This window comes from Petromyzon marinus, chromosome 46 (assembly GCF_048934315.1).
Source record: "Petromyzon marinus isolate PM22_M1 ecotype Great Lakes invasive population chromosome 46, UKy_Petmar_22M1.pri1.0, whole genome shotgun sequence".
NCBI classification, from domain to species: domain Eukaryota; kingdom Metazoa; phylum Chordata; class Hyperoartia; order Petromyzontiformes; family Petromyzontidae; genus Petromyzon; species Petromyzon marinus.
Window position 1 is genome coordinate 18,312,645 of NC_133712.1, and position 18,193 is coordinate 18,330,837.

An 18,193-nucleotide genomic window follows, 5' to 3' on the forward strand; every position below is an offset into this window, starting at 1 on the left:
GCGGAAGTCGCTCATTACACTAGTATCATGGATGTGTGTTGCCTGTGTTTTGTATTTAAACAGCTTTAGGATGAGCAGCAGTGACCATGAAGATGATGGAGAGTGGAACGAAGAAGAGGAAGAAGAGGAGGAGAAAACAGAAGATGCGGAGCAGCTGGCAAAATCAGAGAGAGATGAGGAGAGGAAGGATGTGGGGAGTGGGAAGGAGGAGGAGGAGGAGGAGGGAGAGGAAGGTGCATGGGAGGGAGATGAAGGGGACTATGAGGATGCATTGGCACCGGTTGAAATTCGGGGACCCTTCCTCCCTTGCCCACCTCCCATCTCCTCCCTCCAGCAGGGCTTTGTGGAGGTGTCTGCCAGCCCAGCCTTCCACTGCCTCGATCAGGTAAATGTCAGCTAATGTTAAATGTATGTATGTTGGCCTTCTTTTGCACCTTATAACCATGCTAATCGGAAGAAAGACAAAACGAAAACAAAAGGAAAAAAAAAACACGTCATCATCTTGCAAATAGATATATTGGCTGTGTCCCAGGCTGTACAACACAAATTTAAAGATGTGTTAACAGGACACACGTCTCACAATTAGAACATTGCAAGTTTAAATGTTTCAGTGATAAACGCAGTCTTGTCATCCTTCCAGGGTAGATAAAATGCATGCCACTTTTCAGAGGCACAGATACAACCCGGAGTATTATTATTTTGAGAGACTGCCTCCCTCTCATGGAATGTTGAATTTTCATCACAAGCTCTGGACCATTGTCAGAGCTAAGCAAAGCCCCATCAATTGTGCTTGTATAAAAACTAAAATGTACAAATTTAACACATATACAGTTGAACACCCTAATCCCGTATTGGATCTGCTTGTGTGTCAGCTGTTTCACACAGGCCAGATCACGGGTGCACGTGTTGCACAACTCAAGGAGCTGTACAGCCGCTTGCAGGAATCATTCAAACTGTGAGTCAAGTTCATTGGTTACCAGATTTCACTAAGACTGACTTACTCATTGGTTTTTTTCGGTAAAGTCACGTATGTAGAAATACAATAAAATTATATTTAAACAAAAAACAATCACGACGTTTCGATCACAACACAAGCGATCTTCATCAGGTGTCAGGAACAAGTCGCGGAGGTGAATACAACGGAAAGATGGGAGACAGGAATTCAACAGACCTGAAAAGCATTGTGTGGGGCACGTCCAGTCGGGCCAACAACACGGTTGGACACTTCCTGGCGGACCACGAAAGCTTTAATACTTTATTAAGACTGACTTGTATCCACTTGAGCTGGTACAAACTTCAATCTCCGCATGGAATGAGAGCATACAGTTGGGTAGAGTGTACAAGCAGCCTTCTGCCCTCTCACATCTGGATACTTTTGTAGAATGTAGTCGAGATGAGGTTCATATATGAAAGATTTCAGCTGTCGATTTTTTTAAATTAACTTTTGGATCGTTTTCAGATTTTCAAATCGTTTATATCGTGTTGTATGTTTGTGCGAATTCAGCTCACAAGAGTGAAGTCATTAGGTACCACATGACACGATTTTTCATGGAAAAATAACAAGTGACATCATATTAGTGGTATGACTTCCCTTTTCGGAATAATTAAAACAAAACAAATTGGCATCCTCTGAAAGTCCCGAATTGCAGGTTTTTTCGGATTAATCGGAAATTGGGGGGCACATCAATAGTATGTATTTACATGCATAGCTACATTAAAATGTATTTATTTTTCTCAATATAATCCGAACATCACGTCATACAACTAAGATCCCTAATGGAACTCCCGCAGAGCAGTGCGACCCTTCGTGTTACAGGACAGCCCACGGAAGTGGATATCACACTACCTTGGAAGGATCTCTCCAAATGATGTCTGGTCCACACAGTAGGAGGCAGCACATCCCCACCCACTCTGCCACCAAGTGTATTGTTTGCCACATCACAGTCAAACCTAGAATTCATCCAAATTGTGTGCAGAGACATGTTTAACAGTTTATTTTCGTGCAGTCATTGGTGACTGAGCTGAGACTGTCAACTCACTGCACTTGAGAATTTGGTTGTGCCGGCTCAGTGCTCTGACCTCCAGTTACATTTAAATGCATAACTGCATCTAAATGGTCACTCAGAGTACAATTGTTAATTATTTGTAAATTGACTATAAAATGTAATGGTACTAAGTGTTTATCACAACAGCCTTTCACAATTATGGAAATAAAAACTACAAAGTGATTGGTTTTCAAGTGTAGCCATTTTATAGTGTATCAATCTGTACCAGGAGTGTGGAATCAAGGGTTGATGGATCGTGTAGATTTGCTAAAATCCCAAATCCAGCCAACTGTGAGCTGGCTAGACAATGGAAATACAGCAAGTGGGTTTGTGAATGCATTTGTCAAACTTTTTGAGTGTTATCCCTAAATTGTATTGGTTTTCTCTGGGTACTCCGAAAAATAAGTCCAATGCAGGTATTTCTTGAAACAGCCTTGAGACTCACTGTGTCTCAGATTGTCCACGATAAAAAAAGAAAATCCTCGTCACCAGTGATTGCACAACATTAGTCCCTGCGTTCATAACGCAATACACTAACCACTCCAGCCTTATATGTTTTATTTCTGTGCACATGCAATGTACATATACAGTGAGGGAAAAAAGTATTTGATCCACTACTGATTTTGTACGTTTGCCCACTGACAAAGAAATGATCAGTCTGTAATTTTAATGGTAGGTTTATTTGAACAGTGAGAGACAGAATAACAACAAAAACAAGAAAAACGCATGTCAAAAATGTTACAAATTGATTTGCATTTTAATGAAGGAAATAAGTATTTGACCCCCTCTCAAGCAGAAAGATTTCTGGCTCCTTGTCCACAGAAGCAATCAATCAATCAGATTCCAAACTCTCCACCATGGCCAAGACCAAAGAGCTCTCCAAGGATGTCAGGGACAAGATTGTAGACCTACACAAGGCTGGAATGGGCTACAAGACCATTGCCAAGCAGCTTGGTGAGAAGGTGACAACAGTTGGTGCGATTATTCGCAAATGGAAGAAACACAAAAGAAATGTTAATCTCCCTCGGCCTGGGGCTCCATGCAAGATCTCACCTCGTGGAGTTGCAATGATCATGAGAACGGTGAGGAATCAGCCCAGAACTACACGGGAGGATTTTGTCAATGATCTCAAGGCAGCTGGGACCATTGTCACCAAGAAAACAATTGCTAACACACTACGCCGTGAAGGACTGAAATCCTGCAGCGCCCGCAAGGTCCCCTTGCTCAAGAAAGCACATATACATGCCCGTCTGAAGTTTGGCAATGGACATCTGAATGATTCAGAGGACAACTGGGTGAAAGTGTTGTGGTCAGATGAGACCAAAATGGAGCTCTTTGGCATCAACTCAACTCGCCGTGTTTGGAGGAGGAATGCTGCTTATGACCCCAAGAACACCATCCCCACCGTCAAACATGGAGGTGGAAACATTATGCTTTGGGGGTGTTTTTTTCTGCTCAGGGGACAGGACAACTTCACCGCATCAAAGGGACGATGGACGGGGCCATGTACCGTCAAATCTTGGGTGAGAACCTCCTTCCCTCAGCCAGGGCATTGAAAATGGGTCGTGGATGGGTATTCCAGCATGAAAATGACCCAAAACACACGGCCAAGGCAACAAAAGGAGTGGCTCAAGAAGAAGCACATTAAGTTCCTGGAGTGGCCGAGCCAGTCTCCAGACCTTAATCCCATAGAAAATCTGTGGAGGGAGCTGAAGGTTCGAGTTGCCAAACGTCAGCCTCGAAACCTTAATGACTTGGAAAGAGGAGTGGAACAAAATCCCTCTGAGATGTGTGCAAACCTGGTGGCCAACTACAAGAAACGTCTGACCTCTGTGATTGTCAACAAGGGTTTTGCCACCAAGTACTAAGTCCTGTTTTGCAGAGGGGTCAAATACTTATTTCCCTCATTAAAATGCAAATCAATTAATAACATTTTTGACATGCGTTTTTCTGGATTTTTTTGTTGTTATTCTGTCTCTCACTGTTCAAATAAACCTACCATTAAAATTATAGACTGATCATTTCTTTGTCAGTGGACAAACGTACAAAATCAGCAGGGGATCAAATACTTTTTTCCCTCACTGTATGTGTGTACGTATGTGTGGAGCTGCGGTGGTAGTGGTTAGCGAACTGTGCTATGAACCCGGCGATATAGTTTTGATTACCAACCGTGGTTAACACAGTAGCAATTAACCGAACCGGTCCTGGGCCTCACCTCGGTTGACTCAGCCTTAAATGAGTACCTGGTACAGCGTGTAAACATCAGCACTGTGGGGAGACGAGGTGGCCAGGTATGGTGCTGATCACCCTCCCCCTCGTGTGCCATGCCGGCCTTAATAGTTGCTCGCTAACAGCCCTTGCCCCAACAGTCTATTAAGGCTACATTACAATAAAAAAATTGAGAAAATGGACCCTAAATGTAGAGTGCCAGACCACAACCCTATACAGCATTTCCCACAAACCACTGTAAAAAAAAATACATTTGTAAATATTTATGTTGGCTGATTGAAAGCCATGTTACTACCAGAAGGGACAAAGGGCTATGCACTCTGTGCTTTAAAGCGACTGCTGTTTGCAACGTTTAATGTCTGAAAGGCTGTACGTGGCATTCCTGCAGAATAAAGGTCGCTCACATTGACAGAGACATACACTGTGGCAGACTTAATATATATACTTTTGCAAAAATACTATTGAAGCTTCACACACAGCTTGCACTACACGAGCCAGTGGTGTAACAGAATCACAGTGCACACAGCTGCATGACAAGACCTGGAGTGTGTTTTGTTTTTGTAAACTTCTACAGTTGCTGAGCATGCGCCCAAAGGCCCAACACGTCGAGCAGCCAGCAATAGACAGCACAATCAAAGTTGTAATAGATAAGAGTGTAACGTATGTATGTTGAACTTCTTTAACGCTGTACGTAGCCAACCGTGCTAATGTAAGTGTGGAATAACGTTTCTGAAATTGAACAAAGTTATTGTGATAAGAGCGTGGGAAAAAGAGACGATGGAAGGGAATTGCAAAGTGGAGTAGTGAGAGGGAGGAGGTGGAAAGTGCATTGTTGTGACCTTGCAGTGTCATGAGTGTGGGTGTGAGTGTGTTGTTGTGACCACAGTGGGGAGCGGGAGTGTGGCGGTTAGTGCGCTGCACTACAAATCCAGCCACCAGAGTTTTATTCCGACTCACGGGCAACACCAGTGACGCATATTTGAACCAGTCCTAGGCCTCCCCTAGGTCGACTCAACCTCAAGGGAGTACCTGACGCGGTGTGTAAACATCGCCTCCTGGGAGACAAAGGTGGCCGGGCGTGCTGCTGGCCACCCACCCCTCGTGTGCCGTGCTGGCCTTCATAGGTGCTCGCTAACAACACATGCCCCAAAAGTCTGTTAGGCTTTACCGGGGATCTTTGTCTTTGTTGTTGTAACGTGCAGTGTGGTGGTTGAATAAATTGTGGATGAGATGAAATACTCAGTCTGGCAGACCGAGCCCTCAACATGTGTGGAGAAAACAGTGAGTGAAGTTCATGGGAACAGTAACCATTGTAGCAGCGATAGAAGAGTGACCAGGAGGTGACTGACCGCCGGTGAGTGTGTAACTGGAGGAATTTGTGAATTGTGGGTCATCAATCACTTAAGATAGCTAAAATTAACCTAAGCTATATTTTTTTTATTTTACCAGATATAGCCTACTGAGCTATTTGATTTTTTTCAGAAGTGGCCTGGTCATAAATGATAGCTCAACCATATGGCTTATCAAGTGGAAATCACACCCTACCGTAAAAAAACCTGGCAAGACCCTCCTCAATAGCAGTCTTCTTTTTTCTAATGGCAGGATAGAGAAGCAATGTTTTTGAACTGCGTTCTCGTTGAATATTGATTTTTTTTAAACCAATCGAAGGAGGCTGAAGTAGACGTTTTTTGGACCACAGCGACACCGCCCAGGATGTGACACGGACAGTTAGTTCGTCGGTGAAGAATTTGATGGTTTGGACTTCACCACGGTTGCAGTTTGGCGATTCTGTGATGATGGTCTGTTTGTGAAAGGTGGACGTGCGTCTCCCACACTGCGTTCGAGTGTAGTGAGGCCCATAGTGGTTGTTGGAGTGAGAAGCCCGGTTATTCCAGTTACACCCTCTGTGAGTTTTTGTTGTTTGCGACATCCATAACCGCCCACGGTTTTGTCCAGTGAGTGCCAATGTTTTTACTTTCGGCTGCTAGAGCAGAGGCGCTCAACCATAAATATTTCCTGCATTTCAGCCAATGGCGTAGGTGTTCAAAATATAGGTTTTTGGGTTAGATTGCGTAAATATAAATACGTCAACCCACCACCCAACACAGTCAATTCATAAGGATTGTGTCCGGTGGTCGTGGGTTAACGACACATTTATGTTTACGGGATCTAACCAGAATCCTTTACAATGAATACTATTGGTCGCGAAAGCCCGCGTGTTAACTTGTAGGTGTTGTTGGAGCGGCAGAGCGTTGTTGTCTATAACCTTGTGGTACTCCCTGGTCAACGCAGCATCACGCTGGATATTGGCTGGGGCGATGTTCGCTGCCACGGGAAGCCGCAGGAGTGGAGCGCTGATGATACGAATTTGGGTGTTGATTTCGGTATCGACAAGGTTTGCATGAGAGCCGACACTCCACACGGGAGCGCAGTACGACTCCATTGTGGAGCAGAACAGAGCTTGCGTCGATATCTTTAACGTGCAGGCGTGGCTTCCCCTCGTTCCTGCAAGTTTCTGAATAATATTCACTTGTGTTTTTTTCTTGTTGGCTCATTTGGGCTGGAGGCAGTCGGTGAGCATCCGGTGGAGAGTCACTCCTAGATCCCGGGGGTGGTGGTCATATGTCAGGGGTGTTGTTCCACAGTAGTTGACATTTTTCGTGGCTTGGCTTTTGTCCAGGTGGAAGATGGAGACATCGTGCTTGGAGACATTTGACTTGAAGCGCCAATTCTTAAAATTTGCTTCTAGGGGCTTTACATCTTTACTGAGTACTTTTCCAGTATCCTCTACTGTCCGGGCTTCGGTTACCAACGCGACGTCATCCGCGTTCTTGAACCTGCAGGAGAATGTCACCAGAATGCCGCCGGTTTAGAGATTGAACAGCACTGGGGCAAGAATAGATGCCCGTGGAAGTTTGTTAAAACTTCGTGGACTGCTTGCTGGCAACTTCAAGGTAGACGGTGAACCATCGGTCGGTCAGCGATTGGTGGACGGCGATGTAAAGCTGTCACAAGCTTGAGCAGGAAACCTTTCTGCCATGTGGTATCGTGTGCCGTGGAGAGGTCAATCAAGGCTGTTGCTGTTTTGAGCTGACTTTCGAAGCCTGCCACAATGCAGCTCGTTAAAGCAAATGCTTGATTGCAGCAATGTCGGCCGGTTCTGAACGCGGCTTGTTCCTCGGGAACAATATCCTCAAGCGTAGGCTTCGGCCTTTAAAGAAGGAGTCACTCCAATTGCTATAGCCGACACTGAGGAGGGAAATTGTGCAATAGTTTTTAGCATCCGATGCATCCTTGCCGGGTTTAAGAAAGGCTATAATCTTAGCTGCTTTTCACTCCTGTGGTACCATGTCTGAGGAGTGGATGTTGGTGAGGAAAGTGACTAATTTTTTCCTCACTCATCATCTAATTTCGTGATGAATTCTGGATGAATCCCATGAAGACCTACAGCATTCCCAGATTTCATCTGTACAACACCATCGTCTTTTTCCCCATTGAGCAATGACCGGAGAATGCGGAAGTTTGTTGGCAGTGGTTGAGAGTTCCAAAGAGTTTTTTGTAAACTTGCCGTCTTAATTTCGTATCGATCGCCGCTTATGAATTCCTGATTCGCTGTCCGGCAATGTCGTAAACCAAACATACAATTTGAGACTCAGCTAGGCTTTGCTGGGTAAACAAGCGGAATAGAAAAAATATTATTGTGCAATCGCGTGACACAGGACCCGCGACTCCGAGGAGGCGCTGCTCCGGGAGACGAAGCGCTACACAGAGGAGCTGCAGGGCCAGAGGGGGCAGCTGGAAAGTGCCGATGCCTTCCCCGACGGGCAGAGCACGGACGTGGGGCGGCTCCGCTCCCAGCTGCTGCGTCACCACAATGCCCTGTCTCAGAGCGAAGAGACCCACACACAGCTGCACTACAAGATCCAGAGGTCTCAGAGACCCACACACAGCTGCACTACAAGATCCACAGGTCTCAGAGACCCACACATAGAATCAAAATATGTACAGTGAGGGAAAAAAGTATTTGATCCCCTGCTGATTTTGTACGTTTGCCCACTGACAAAGAAATGATGAGTCTATAATTTTAATGGTAGGTTTATTTGAACAGTGAGAGACAGAATAGCAACAAAAACATCCAGAAAAACGCATGTCAAAAATGTTAGAAATTGATTTGCATTTTAGTGAGGGAAATAAGTATTTGACCCCTCTGCAAAACATGACTTAGTACTTAGTGGCAAAAGCCTTGTTGGCAATCACAGAGGTCAGACGTTTCTTGTAGTTGGCCACCAGGTTTGCACACATCTCAGGAGGGATTTTGTCCCACTCCCCTTTGCAGATCTTCTCCAAGTCAGTAAGGTTTCGAGGCTGACATTTGGCAACTCGAACCTTCAGCTCCCACAGATTTTCTATCGGATTAAGGTCTGGAGACTGGCTAGGCTACTCCAGGACCTTAATGTGCTTCTTCTTGAGCCACTCCTTTGTTGCCTTGGCCGTGTGTTTTGGGTCATTTTCATGCTGGAATACCCATCCACGACCCATTTTCAATACCCTGGCTGAGGGAAGGTGTTCTTGGGGGAAGGTGTTCTTGGGGTCATAGGCAGCATTTCTCCTCCAAATACGGCGAGGTGAGTTGATGCCAAAGAGCTCCATTTTGGTCTCATCTGACCACAACACTTTCACCCAGTTGTCCTCTGAATCATTCAGATGCTCATTGGCAAACTTCAGACGGGCATGTATATGTGCTTTCTTGAGCAGGGGGACCTTGCGGGCGCTGCAGGATTTCAGTCCTTCACGGCGTAGTGTGTTAGCAATTGTTTTCTTGGTGACAATGGTCCCAGCTGCCTTGAGATCATTGACAAGATCCTCCCGTGTAGTTCTGGGCTGATTCCTCACCGTTCTCATGATCATTGCAACTCCACGAGGTGAGATCTTGCATGGAGCCCCAGACCGAGGGAGATTGACAGTTATTTTGTGTTTCTTCCATTTGCGAATAATTACACCAACTGTTATCACCATCTCACCAAGCTGCTTGGCAATGGTCTTGTAGCCCATTCCAGCCTTGTGTAGATCTACAATCTTGTCCCTGACATCCTTGGAGAGCTCTTTGGTCTTGGCCATGGTGGAGAGTTTGGAATCTGATTGATTGCTTCTGTGGACAGGTGTATTTTATACAGATAACAAGCTGACATTAGGAGCACTCCCTTTAAGAGTATGCTCCTAATCTCAGCTCGTTACCTGTACAAAAGACATCTGGGAGCCAGAAATATTTCTTATTGAGAGGGGATCAAATACTTATTTCCCTCATTAAAAATGCAAATCAATTTATAGCATTTTTGACATGCGTTTTTCTGGATTTTGTTGTTGTTATTCTGGCTCTCACTGCTCAAATAAACCTACCATTAAAATTATAGACTGATCATTTCTTTGTCAGTGGGCAAACGTACAAAATCAGCAGGGGATCAAATACTTTTTTCCCTCACTGTATTCATACTGGAGGAATCCGATGAGCTATATAGCTATTTTTCACAGATGTCTAGAGACCCACACACAGCTGCACTACAAAATCCAGAGGTCTCAGAGATCTACTCACAGCTGCAATATCAGCCAACACATTACAGATCCTGGGTTTGAATCAAGGTGGCCACTCCATCCATATTCATCAGGTTGTCAAAATGAATTAATTGAAATGTTCAGCCCAGTCAATAATAACTGCAGAATAAATCATATTCACTTTCGGTTTTTACCTAATTTTGCTTGTCCCAGATTTGAGAATCTTAATCAGATGATGTGTTAATATTAAAAGAGGAGAGACAAAGGCAGCCAAATGTGGTCCAGACCTCACCACCTCTTGTGTACCATTACAGTTGCCACCTTTTCCATAATCCAAGCCTGGACATCTTTCTCATTCATTCTGGATCTGTTTTATGAAAAAGTTCCACACAGTTTCACTAAATCTCAGTACAAACACATTTCTGCCACAGAAACACAGAGCCAATTTAAAGACTGTTTGGGTCAAACCCAGACAGGTGATAACCCTATGTGCCATGCTGGCCTGAATAAGTGCTTGCTCACGGCACTTGTTCATACCATTCGTAAATCTAGTCAGGTGATCTCTTCTGTTGGCTTCATGTGTATTTAGTACACTAGCCACAATAATAACCGCCATTGGCCACTAAGTGGTGATGACGTCAACACGGCACTTGTGCCAGGCTAGGTGCACTTTGAGGCCACGCGAAGTGTTGAAGGCTCGCTGGCAGGAGGTCACGGTACAGACCCAGGGTCGTGGGTTGACTTCGCTAACTGGCGGATGCACCACCTGTGCTCCCTACTGTGCATTTTAGGCGCCCGGCACTCCGCTCGTTGTGAGCATCGCTTCGCTGCACTCCTCTGATGTCTAAGGGCATCTGCCTCTAACTAGCCCCATACACATACACACGGAGAAGTTAAATGCATTTCTCACGAGATGTGCTGTTTTGTTTTATATCTCAGTTTACAAGATGAGAAGAATTTGCTTCAAAAGGAATATGAACGCATGCCAAAGCCAGGGGTAAGCGTGACACAGGTTCGAATCTGTATCAGCTCTGGAGGAGGGTCATTGCACTTCATATATCATTGCCTTAACTGATGATGGGCAAGCATTTCCAAACTCTTTCAAGTGAATCACCACCATGTATAACAAATGTTAAAGGTTGCTGCAGTTGCTGCAGGGCTATGTCGTGGGCATCAGAGTAATGCAGAAAAATCCATCGTACTGCATTTGTATGCTCCCACACCAATCTACACAGACCAGTGTAGTGAAGCATGCCATTCAAGCCCCACGAGCCCCTGCAGAGTAAGGTGGAGAAAGACGGCAGAAATTGATTTCTACCGTGACCTGGGACTGCTATTGTGTTCAAATTTTATCCCCGTTATCTGCACAGGTTTTGATAATACAGGAATCCCCCGTTTTACGTAAGGGAATGCATTCCTGGGAAATGCTACATAACTCGAAATTACTTAAAGAAAACCTTAATTTCCCATAGGGGTTGCATTACTAGCCGGCATTTCATGAAAAAATGCACATGATTATAAGTTAACATGCATTCTAACTTTATGAAATACAAATAATTGGATACAACTTTCCTGAGATTATTTAAGAGCTTGCTGATCGATACCTCTTGGGGTGAGCAATGTTGGAGTTACACAGACAAAAAAAAGGGGCAGGATCTCCTGGCCCTTCATCTGACGACGAAGCTGGAGCTACAGCAATGTGCACCAGAGGAAGCTGGCTCTCTTCTGGACTCTACTCTGGACCTTCTGGCTTAATTGCAGAACGTAAAAACAAAATCTGTCCAAAGACAGCTGGACACAGTTTATTTCTTCTCTTGGTACAGCTCCTTGTAGTAGTGAATGCCAGTTCATATTCATAGTGGTGGTGATGGTGATAATTGTGGTGGAGGTATCGTTTCATCGGCCTCTCCCTCAGCTCGTTGTTGTTCCAGCTCCATCAGATCCTTATGTGACAACTCCTCACTAGCAATTCCACCACATTGTCTGACTCCTCCACATTGTCATGTAGCAGGCGGAGGCCTCTTCTCGATGTGGTATGCGCTGTGTGCTTTACAGTAGAGTATTCCACAGCAAAATTGTCAGGTCTCATTGCGTGCGTTCCTGGTTTAAAAATTGCGCAAAAAATGTGCGCATATATTTTTAAAAGAACACATGTGAAACATTCAACTTATAAGGAAGTTTGTTCCCTAATTCAACAGAAATGTACGTGCGAAACAGTACATAATGTGTATAACTTATAGCGGGGGATTCCTATAGGCCTAGTGCTCACTGAGACATATGTCTATGTTTGTAAAAGGTGGCAACCCCAGTGGAGAGGCCTTCATTGAGTAATGGATTGACGAAAGGCCGTACGTATACACTTTGACTTTTTTTCATCATTAATTAACGACATCCCCCCCCCCCCATAGGACCTGGAGAGAAAGGCCAAGCTAGTCATGGAGGGCTGCGAAGATCTACGCAGGGAGGTGTCACAGCGCAAGGCAGAGGTGCAGAGTCTGCAGGAGGAGCTGGAAAGCAGGCAAGGGCAAATGATTCGGGATCAGAAGAGCCTGAACCAGCAGAAGATTATGCGGGAAAATCTTAAGGTAACGCTTGCAATGGTGTGCACTTGCACAGTGAAATTGAGGAGAGTGCGTGGAGGGGAGTATGGTGAGATGAGAAGGGAGAGGTAGGGGAGTGCAGGGGAGTAGAGTGATATGAGAAGGGAGAGGTAAGGAGTTCATGGAGGGATGTAAAGTGATATGAGAGGGGAGAGATAGGAGTGTGCGTGGAGGGGAGTGGAGTGAGATGACAGGGGCGAAATAGGAAAGTGTGTGGAGGGGAGTAGAGTGTAATGAGAGGGTAGAGATATGAGAATGGTGGGGAGTAGAGTGAGATGAGAGGGGAGAGATGGGAGAGTGGTGGGGAGTAGAGTGAGATGAGAGGGGAGAGATGGGAGAGTGGTGGGGAGTAGAGTGAGATGAGAGGGGAGAGATGGGAGAGTGGTGGGGAGTAGAGTGAGAAGAGAGGGGAGAGATGGGAGAGTACATGGAGGGGAGTAGAACAAGATGGAGGGGAGTCGGTTGAGTATGTGAACAGCTGCAATGATTCAGTCACTGGGCACGTTCTCTGAGTCTGAATGTGTGCATTTCCACTCGTGCATTGTCGTTTTCCTCGCATCATCTCTTGCAGAATGAACTGGTCCAGATCCACATGGTTCCTGGAGAGATTATGAAGGAAATCAAGGCGGTTGAGCACAAAAAACAGTGCGTGATTCATTCACCTCTGCAAACAGTAATGGCAACACAAGCTCCTTTTCAAATACATCAGTGTCAGTCAGAATTAGCGATCGAGAGCAGAAGTCAAAAGGTGTATTTCTGCGGTGGGGCAACACTCAAACTCCGTTGGCAGGCTCAGAGACATTTGTGGAAATTTCGCATTACAATGATAGCTGCTGTTGACTTTTCTCAAAGAGTAAAGGGATTCTGTCAAATATTACTCGATACCTGTTCTGATTTGTACACAGGTATCCCTCGATTTACAAACGTTCTATTTAAGAAATGTCACATTTATGCAATTGACAAATTATGGACACTTCGATTAATGAAATCAAATTTTCACATTCACGAAATTTCACTACGGCATACGCCACGAGATCATCAAACAAGAATCGTCATCCACCCGTGACAGTGTCACGGTGTCCCAGCAGCGCAGCAGTGACGCCTCCACGTCACCTTGCCTGTCATTCCAACATGCAGATCTTTTAGTGAGTTCCCTGAAAAGGTTAATAATATTTGTGTACATTTTATAATTTTATTATTTTTATACTTATGTTATTTATTATGATATTTGGATTGTGAATAGTGATATAGGTGTATATTTTTAGGTTAGGAGTAGTTGGAATGACTGTCTGAAACACATCCATAATTTTATGCATTAAATTCATGGGAAAAGCCATTCTGATAGGGGTGAGGCAGCTTTACGATGACGCAAATCCCTCTCGGATATAATCAATAGAACTGTTGAAAGTGTGCATGATGCGTCACTCCTGTGCTGCAGGGAGCAGGAGGAGCGGCGGGCGGCGCTGGAGGCGCAGAGCCGGGATGCCCAGGCAGCACTGGCGGGGGCAGCGGTGCGGGCGGAGGAGGCGCGGCACGAGGCGGTAGCGGTGGCAGAAGAGCTGGACGCTCGGCGTACGCAGCTGGACGCGCAGCGGCACGAGCTGCAGAGGCTGGCACGAGACCTCGCCTTCGCTGGAGAGCGGGAGGCCCAGCGCCAGGGCGACCGGTACGACGCCACAACCCCTGTTCACGGCACCAAGATGAAGGATTGTTCTGGACATCTGCAAAAAAAGCCTCATAGCTTTATCGGATTTCTCAGGGAATAAATCAAGATTCTGATTCTGATTCCCATGTAAATTCACACTTCAACTCAAAAGTTGCAATATGAGTTTTTGTTAAAGGCTGCCGAAATGTCTAATCCAAATCCCCCACGTGGCCTACGTCGACTGTTGGAGAAAGTGCTGTTTACGAGCACCATTGAAGGCTGGCACAGAGGATGAAGCCGTCATATGACGAGCAGCAGGCACTAGTTGAAAACTAATTTGACCTAGGGGAGGCCCAGGACCCATTCAGTTATTTGCCAATGATGTTAGTCATGGCTGGCAATAAAACTTAGGTCACCGCATTCCTAACGCAGTTTTCTAACCACTGCACCACAGCTCTCCGTGTCCATACATACATACGTACATGTGCTTATATTAATATGAAATATACATTCCAATAAAAAGTACATATGAAGTACATATGAAGGTCGTAACAGCGCATGGTGTTGTGACGCGTTCCACACCTGGGCACCCTTGTCTTCACATTGCACAAGGTACTCATTTAAAACTGAATTGCCCTAGGGGAGGCCATGGATCATTTAGATGTCACTCGCCACTGATGTTAGCCGTGGACAGGAGTCGAACGCATGCCGCAGGGTTCAATAGCGTACTTTGCCAGCCACCGTGTTACCGCTCCACAGAGACCTTGCTATGACCCGTCACGGCATGCCACTGTCACACAGACAAGCGCTACACAGGGGGTTCCTAACACGACGGTCTGACAGACTGTTATGGGGCAATCGCCACCACCATGAGGAACTGCAATTGATTACAGATTTTACGTGACCTGTATTGGCGGGCTGGTGGAAAAATGTGCGGAACAAGTCAGTGGATCGGCTTGAGAGCTATGTCTTTCCACCACTTTTCCGGGTGTCATATTGTTTACCTTTTTAACCTCATGTTGCTTATCTCGATTGGTGGCCTTGAGTCATTGTTGAAAAGTCCACAATCCTATGGTGGGGGCCGGTTTATCCATTTGACTACAACTTTGACTCTGCATGATGTGGTATTCCTCTGGTCCGATTCCAGGGAGCCAATGATCCGAGTCTACCCTTGATCAGGATTTGAACGATTATCTGCTACTATATTCCAAATTATACTGTCGAGTGTCAGCATTACTCACCATCAGTTATGCATTACAATCAAGTAAACTTGCGGTCAAATATAAAACGTACGGGAAAAAACCTGTTTGTTGTTATGCAACAATGTAACCGACACTTGAGATATCGGGTTCATGACTGAATGCTTTGGCCACGATGCCATGTGGTCGGATCTGCTCTGATATAAAGATTGTTAAAGGAAAATGCAAACCAGAATTATAATAGGTCTCTCATGAACGTACTAAAATGTATGCTATGGCATTGCCCCCTACTGCCTACAATTAATCCTCGCAGCTGCCTCAGAGCTCGCTGTAATGTGCGTGCATTTGCACGTTGCGTGCATATGTTGCATGCCTTGACGTGTGTGGGTGTTTTGTGTGTTGCGTGCTCTGCTTGCGTTTGTGTGTGTTGCTGTGTGTGTTTAGGCGCCCACTGACAGTACTTGCCCCAACAGTCTGTTAAGGCTATACCGGGGATCTTTGTCTTTGTTGCGTCGCGTGCAGGGCGACGTGCGACCTGCGTCTGCGCCACGCCGGTGTCGAGAAGAGGGCGCAGCACGAGCTCCTGCTGCAGCGCGAGCGCGAGAAGGAGCGCGAGCTGCGCGCCCTCGCCAAGGCCGACAAGCAGTTGAAGGCGGCGCGTGACGCGCTGGCGCTCGTGCAGAGCGCGCATGCCAAGACGCACGCGCAGGTGTGCGCCACCCATAAGGGGCGCTGTGCATTGGGCACGAGTCGCACATCGTGATCATCGAGTGTTCTCTCCAGAGACGGCTCCAAAACACGATTCTCCTACTCCATAATCTCTGTCCGCACGTCCGTTGCCGTTATTTTCTTCAGTCACCTTCTCCAGCCCATTGCCTCTCACTACATCACGTCACACATCAGCACAATACTCGGATCGCTCCACTGACTCCCATCCAATCCCGCATCAATTTCAATCTTGCACTCACTGCCTTGAAGATCCTGCATTGATTAGCCCCGACCCACCTCTCAGTTTTCATCCCACTCGCCTCCCCTCCACACTGTCCCCTACTCCTCCCCTCTCATTTCACTCTACTCCTCTCCAGGGTTGGGGGTGTTGTCTTGGCCTATCATTCCATCATGGTCGATAAAGTAAGTACTCTACTTATTTTTGTAAGTCAAGAGTGGTTGTCCTATGGGTGAACTTTCCCCCATCAAAATAATGTAGAACTTCCACCACTAGCTCGAGGATGTAAACAGACGATGAGCACCAATGCCTCGGCAAGAACTCGAGCAGCGTCTTTTTTAACCCGCAGGTCGACTCCATGCCCCAAGATGACGGCTCCAACGCACACAGAATCAAGGAATTGCGCGATGACATTGAAGCAAAGAAAAGGCAATTGTTAAAGGAGGTACGTGCCACAGTGTTGCGTGTACAGAACCGATTTAAACGCTCTGCAGTAGAAACACTCGACACATACATTCAGACAACACAATTGAGATCAATGTGCACCTGCATTTACAATTGCGACTGCATTTATTGAATGGTGCTGCCCCCTTGTGGATGAATGACGTGAATGTATCATGTTCAGCATGCAATGATATGGCTACATTATGGGACCTCCTTTGCCAGTACCAAAATATAGCAAAACCTATTCTCACATGCGCAATGATGCATTAGTCATAATTTAAGATCGATTTTTATGCTCACGCTCGATGTATGGTCACGCTTGTGAGAATCGGTGATACTTTATACGTAAATGTGATGCAAATGATGCACGAGTGTTAAATTTCGAGCTGCGCTGTGGGCAGCAGGTGGCAGTGCAGCACAATCTATGGTCGACGGACAGGACGAGACGGTGCTCGATAGTTCCACGCCTGTGCTGCCTGCCGTGAACCTGCGCTGTCCAGTGAGGCGAAGTATGCGGAGTAACCCTCATGGCCCTCACAGCTCGGGGAGGCCTTCATCCAGCAGTCGGTTGGCAAAGGACTGCGCAAGTACCGAATGCATATAAGGGCTTAAATAAACAAAGTTTCAAGTTTATTTTGATTAACCAGATGAGAGCTCAAGAGACCAGGATAGTCTCGTTTGCAATGGTGACTGTGGTCACCAAATTGATGAAAGCAATAACATAACAAAGTTCAACAATGAAGCCAATCAAACGCTTGAGCAAAAACAACAAAATAGGAATTAGAGCAAAAAGGACCAAATAGAATTCAGAGAATTCGATGCAGAATAATTTAAACAGAGTGCACAAACAATCTAAAGTAAATAAAGTACATTTCCCACAACAAATCTCAGGTGAGAAAATGTACTTAAAATAGATTCTGGGTAATTGTTGCACTCGTGTGTGAAGAGATAAATAAGGTCACGCGTCAAATGCAACTGCAAGTGACGTTACCATAACGAATCGACAGCTTAGCATCAAACTGTGAAAGAGAAAAGCAACATGAAGGAGGCAGTAAACTGGGACAAGAAAGAAGTTGTGAATGGAATTGCGACACCGACTTGTGACACTGAACAGCAGTGGCCGGGAGGGAGAATTGTTGTTGTGTGGCTTCCGTACGCCGTGCGCCACCGTGCACCACCGTGCATCACCGTGCATCACCGTGCGCCACCGTGCACCACCGTGCGTCACCGTGCGCCACCGTACACCACCGTGCGTTACCGTGTGTTACCGTGCACTACCGTGCACCACCGTGCGTCACCGTGCGTCATCATGCACCACCTTGCACCACCGTGCGCCACCGTGCACCACCGTGCATCACCGTGCGTCACCGTGCGTCACCGTGCATCACCGTACACCACCGTGCGTCACCGTGCATTAACGTGCACCACCGTGGATCATCGTGCATCACCGTGCACCACCGTGGATCATCGTGCGTCACCGTGCACCACCGTGCGTCACCGTGCGTCACCGTGTGTCGCCGTGCACCACCGTGCGT

The 18,193-nt window shown here is 46.2% G+C and overlaps 1 protein-coding gene across 1 annotated transcript in view; it reads left to right on the forward strand.

The window, feature by feature from the left end:
* CCDC146 (coiled-coil domain containing 146) overlaps positions 1-18,193 on the forward strand; it is a 49,711-nt gene that overhangs the window by 18,157 nt on the left and 13,361 nt on the right. The window contains exons 2-10 of the mRNA XM_032971354.2: positions 64-385; positions 873-955; positions 7,994-8,203; positions 10,764-10,821; positions 12,233-12,409; positions 12,996-13,069; positions 13,863-14,090; positions 15,791-15,977; positions 16,564-16,659. Coding sequence (XP_032827245.2) covers positions 71-385; positions 873-955; positions 7,994-8,203; positions 10,764-10,821; positions 12,233-12,409; positions 12,996-13,069; positions 13,863-14,090; positions 15,791-15,977; positions 16,564-16,659 — 1,428 coding nt within the window. The 5' untranslated portion in view covers positions 64-70. The remainder of the gene's footprint in view (positions 1-63; positions 386-872; positions 956-7,993; positions 8,204-10,763; positions 10,822-12,232; positions 12,410-12,995; positions 13,070-13,862; positions 14,091-15,790; positions 15,978-16,563; positions 16,660-18,193) is intronic.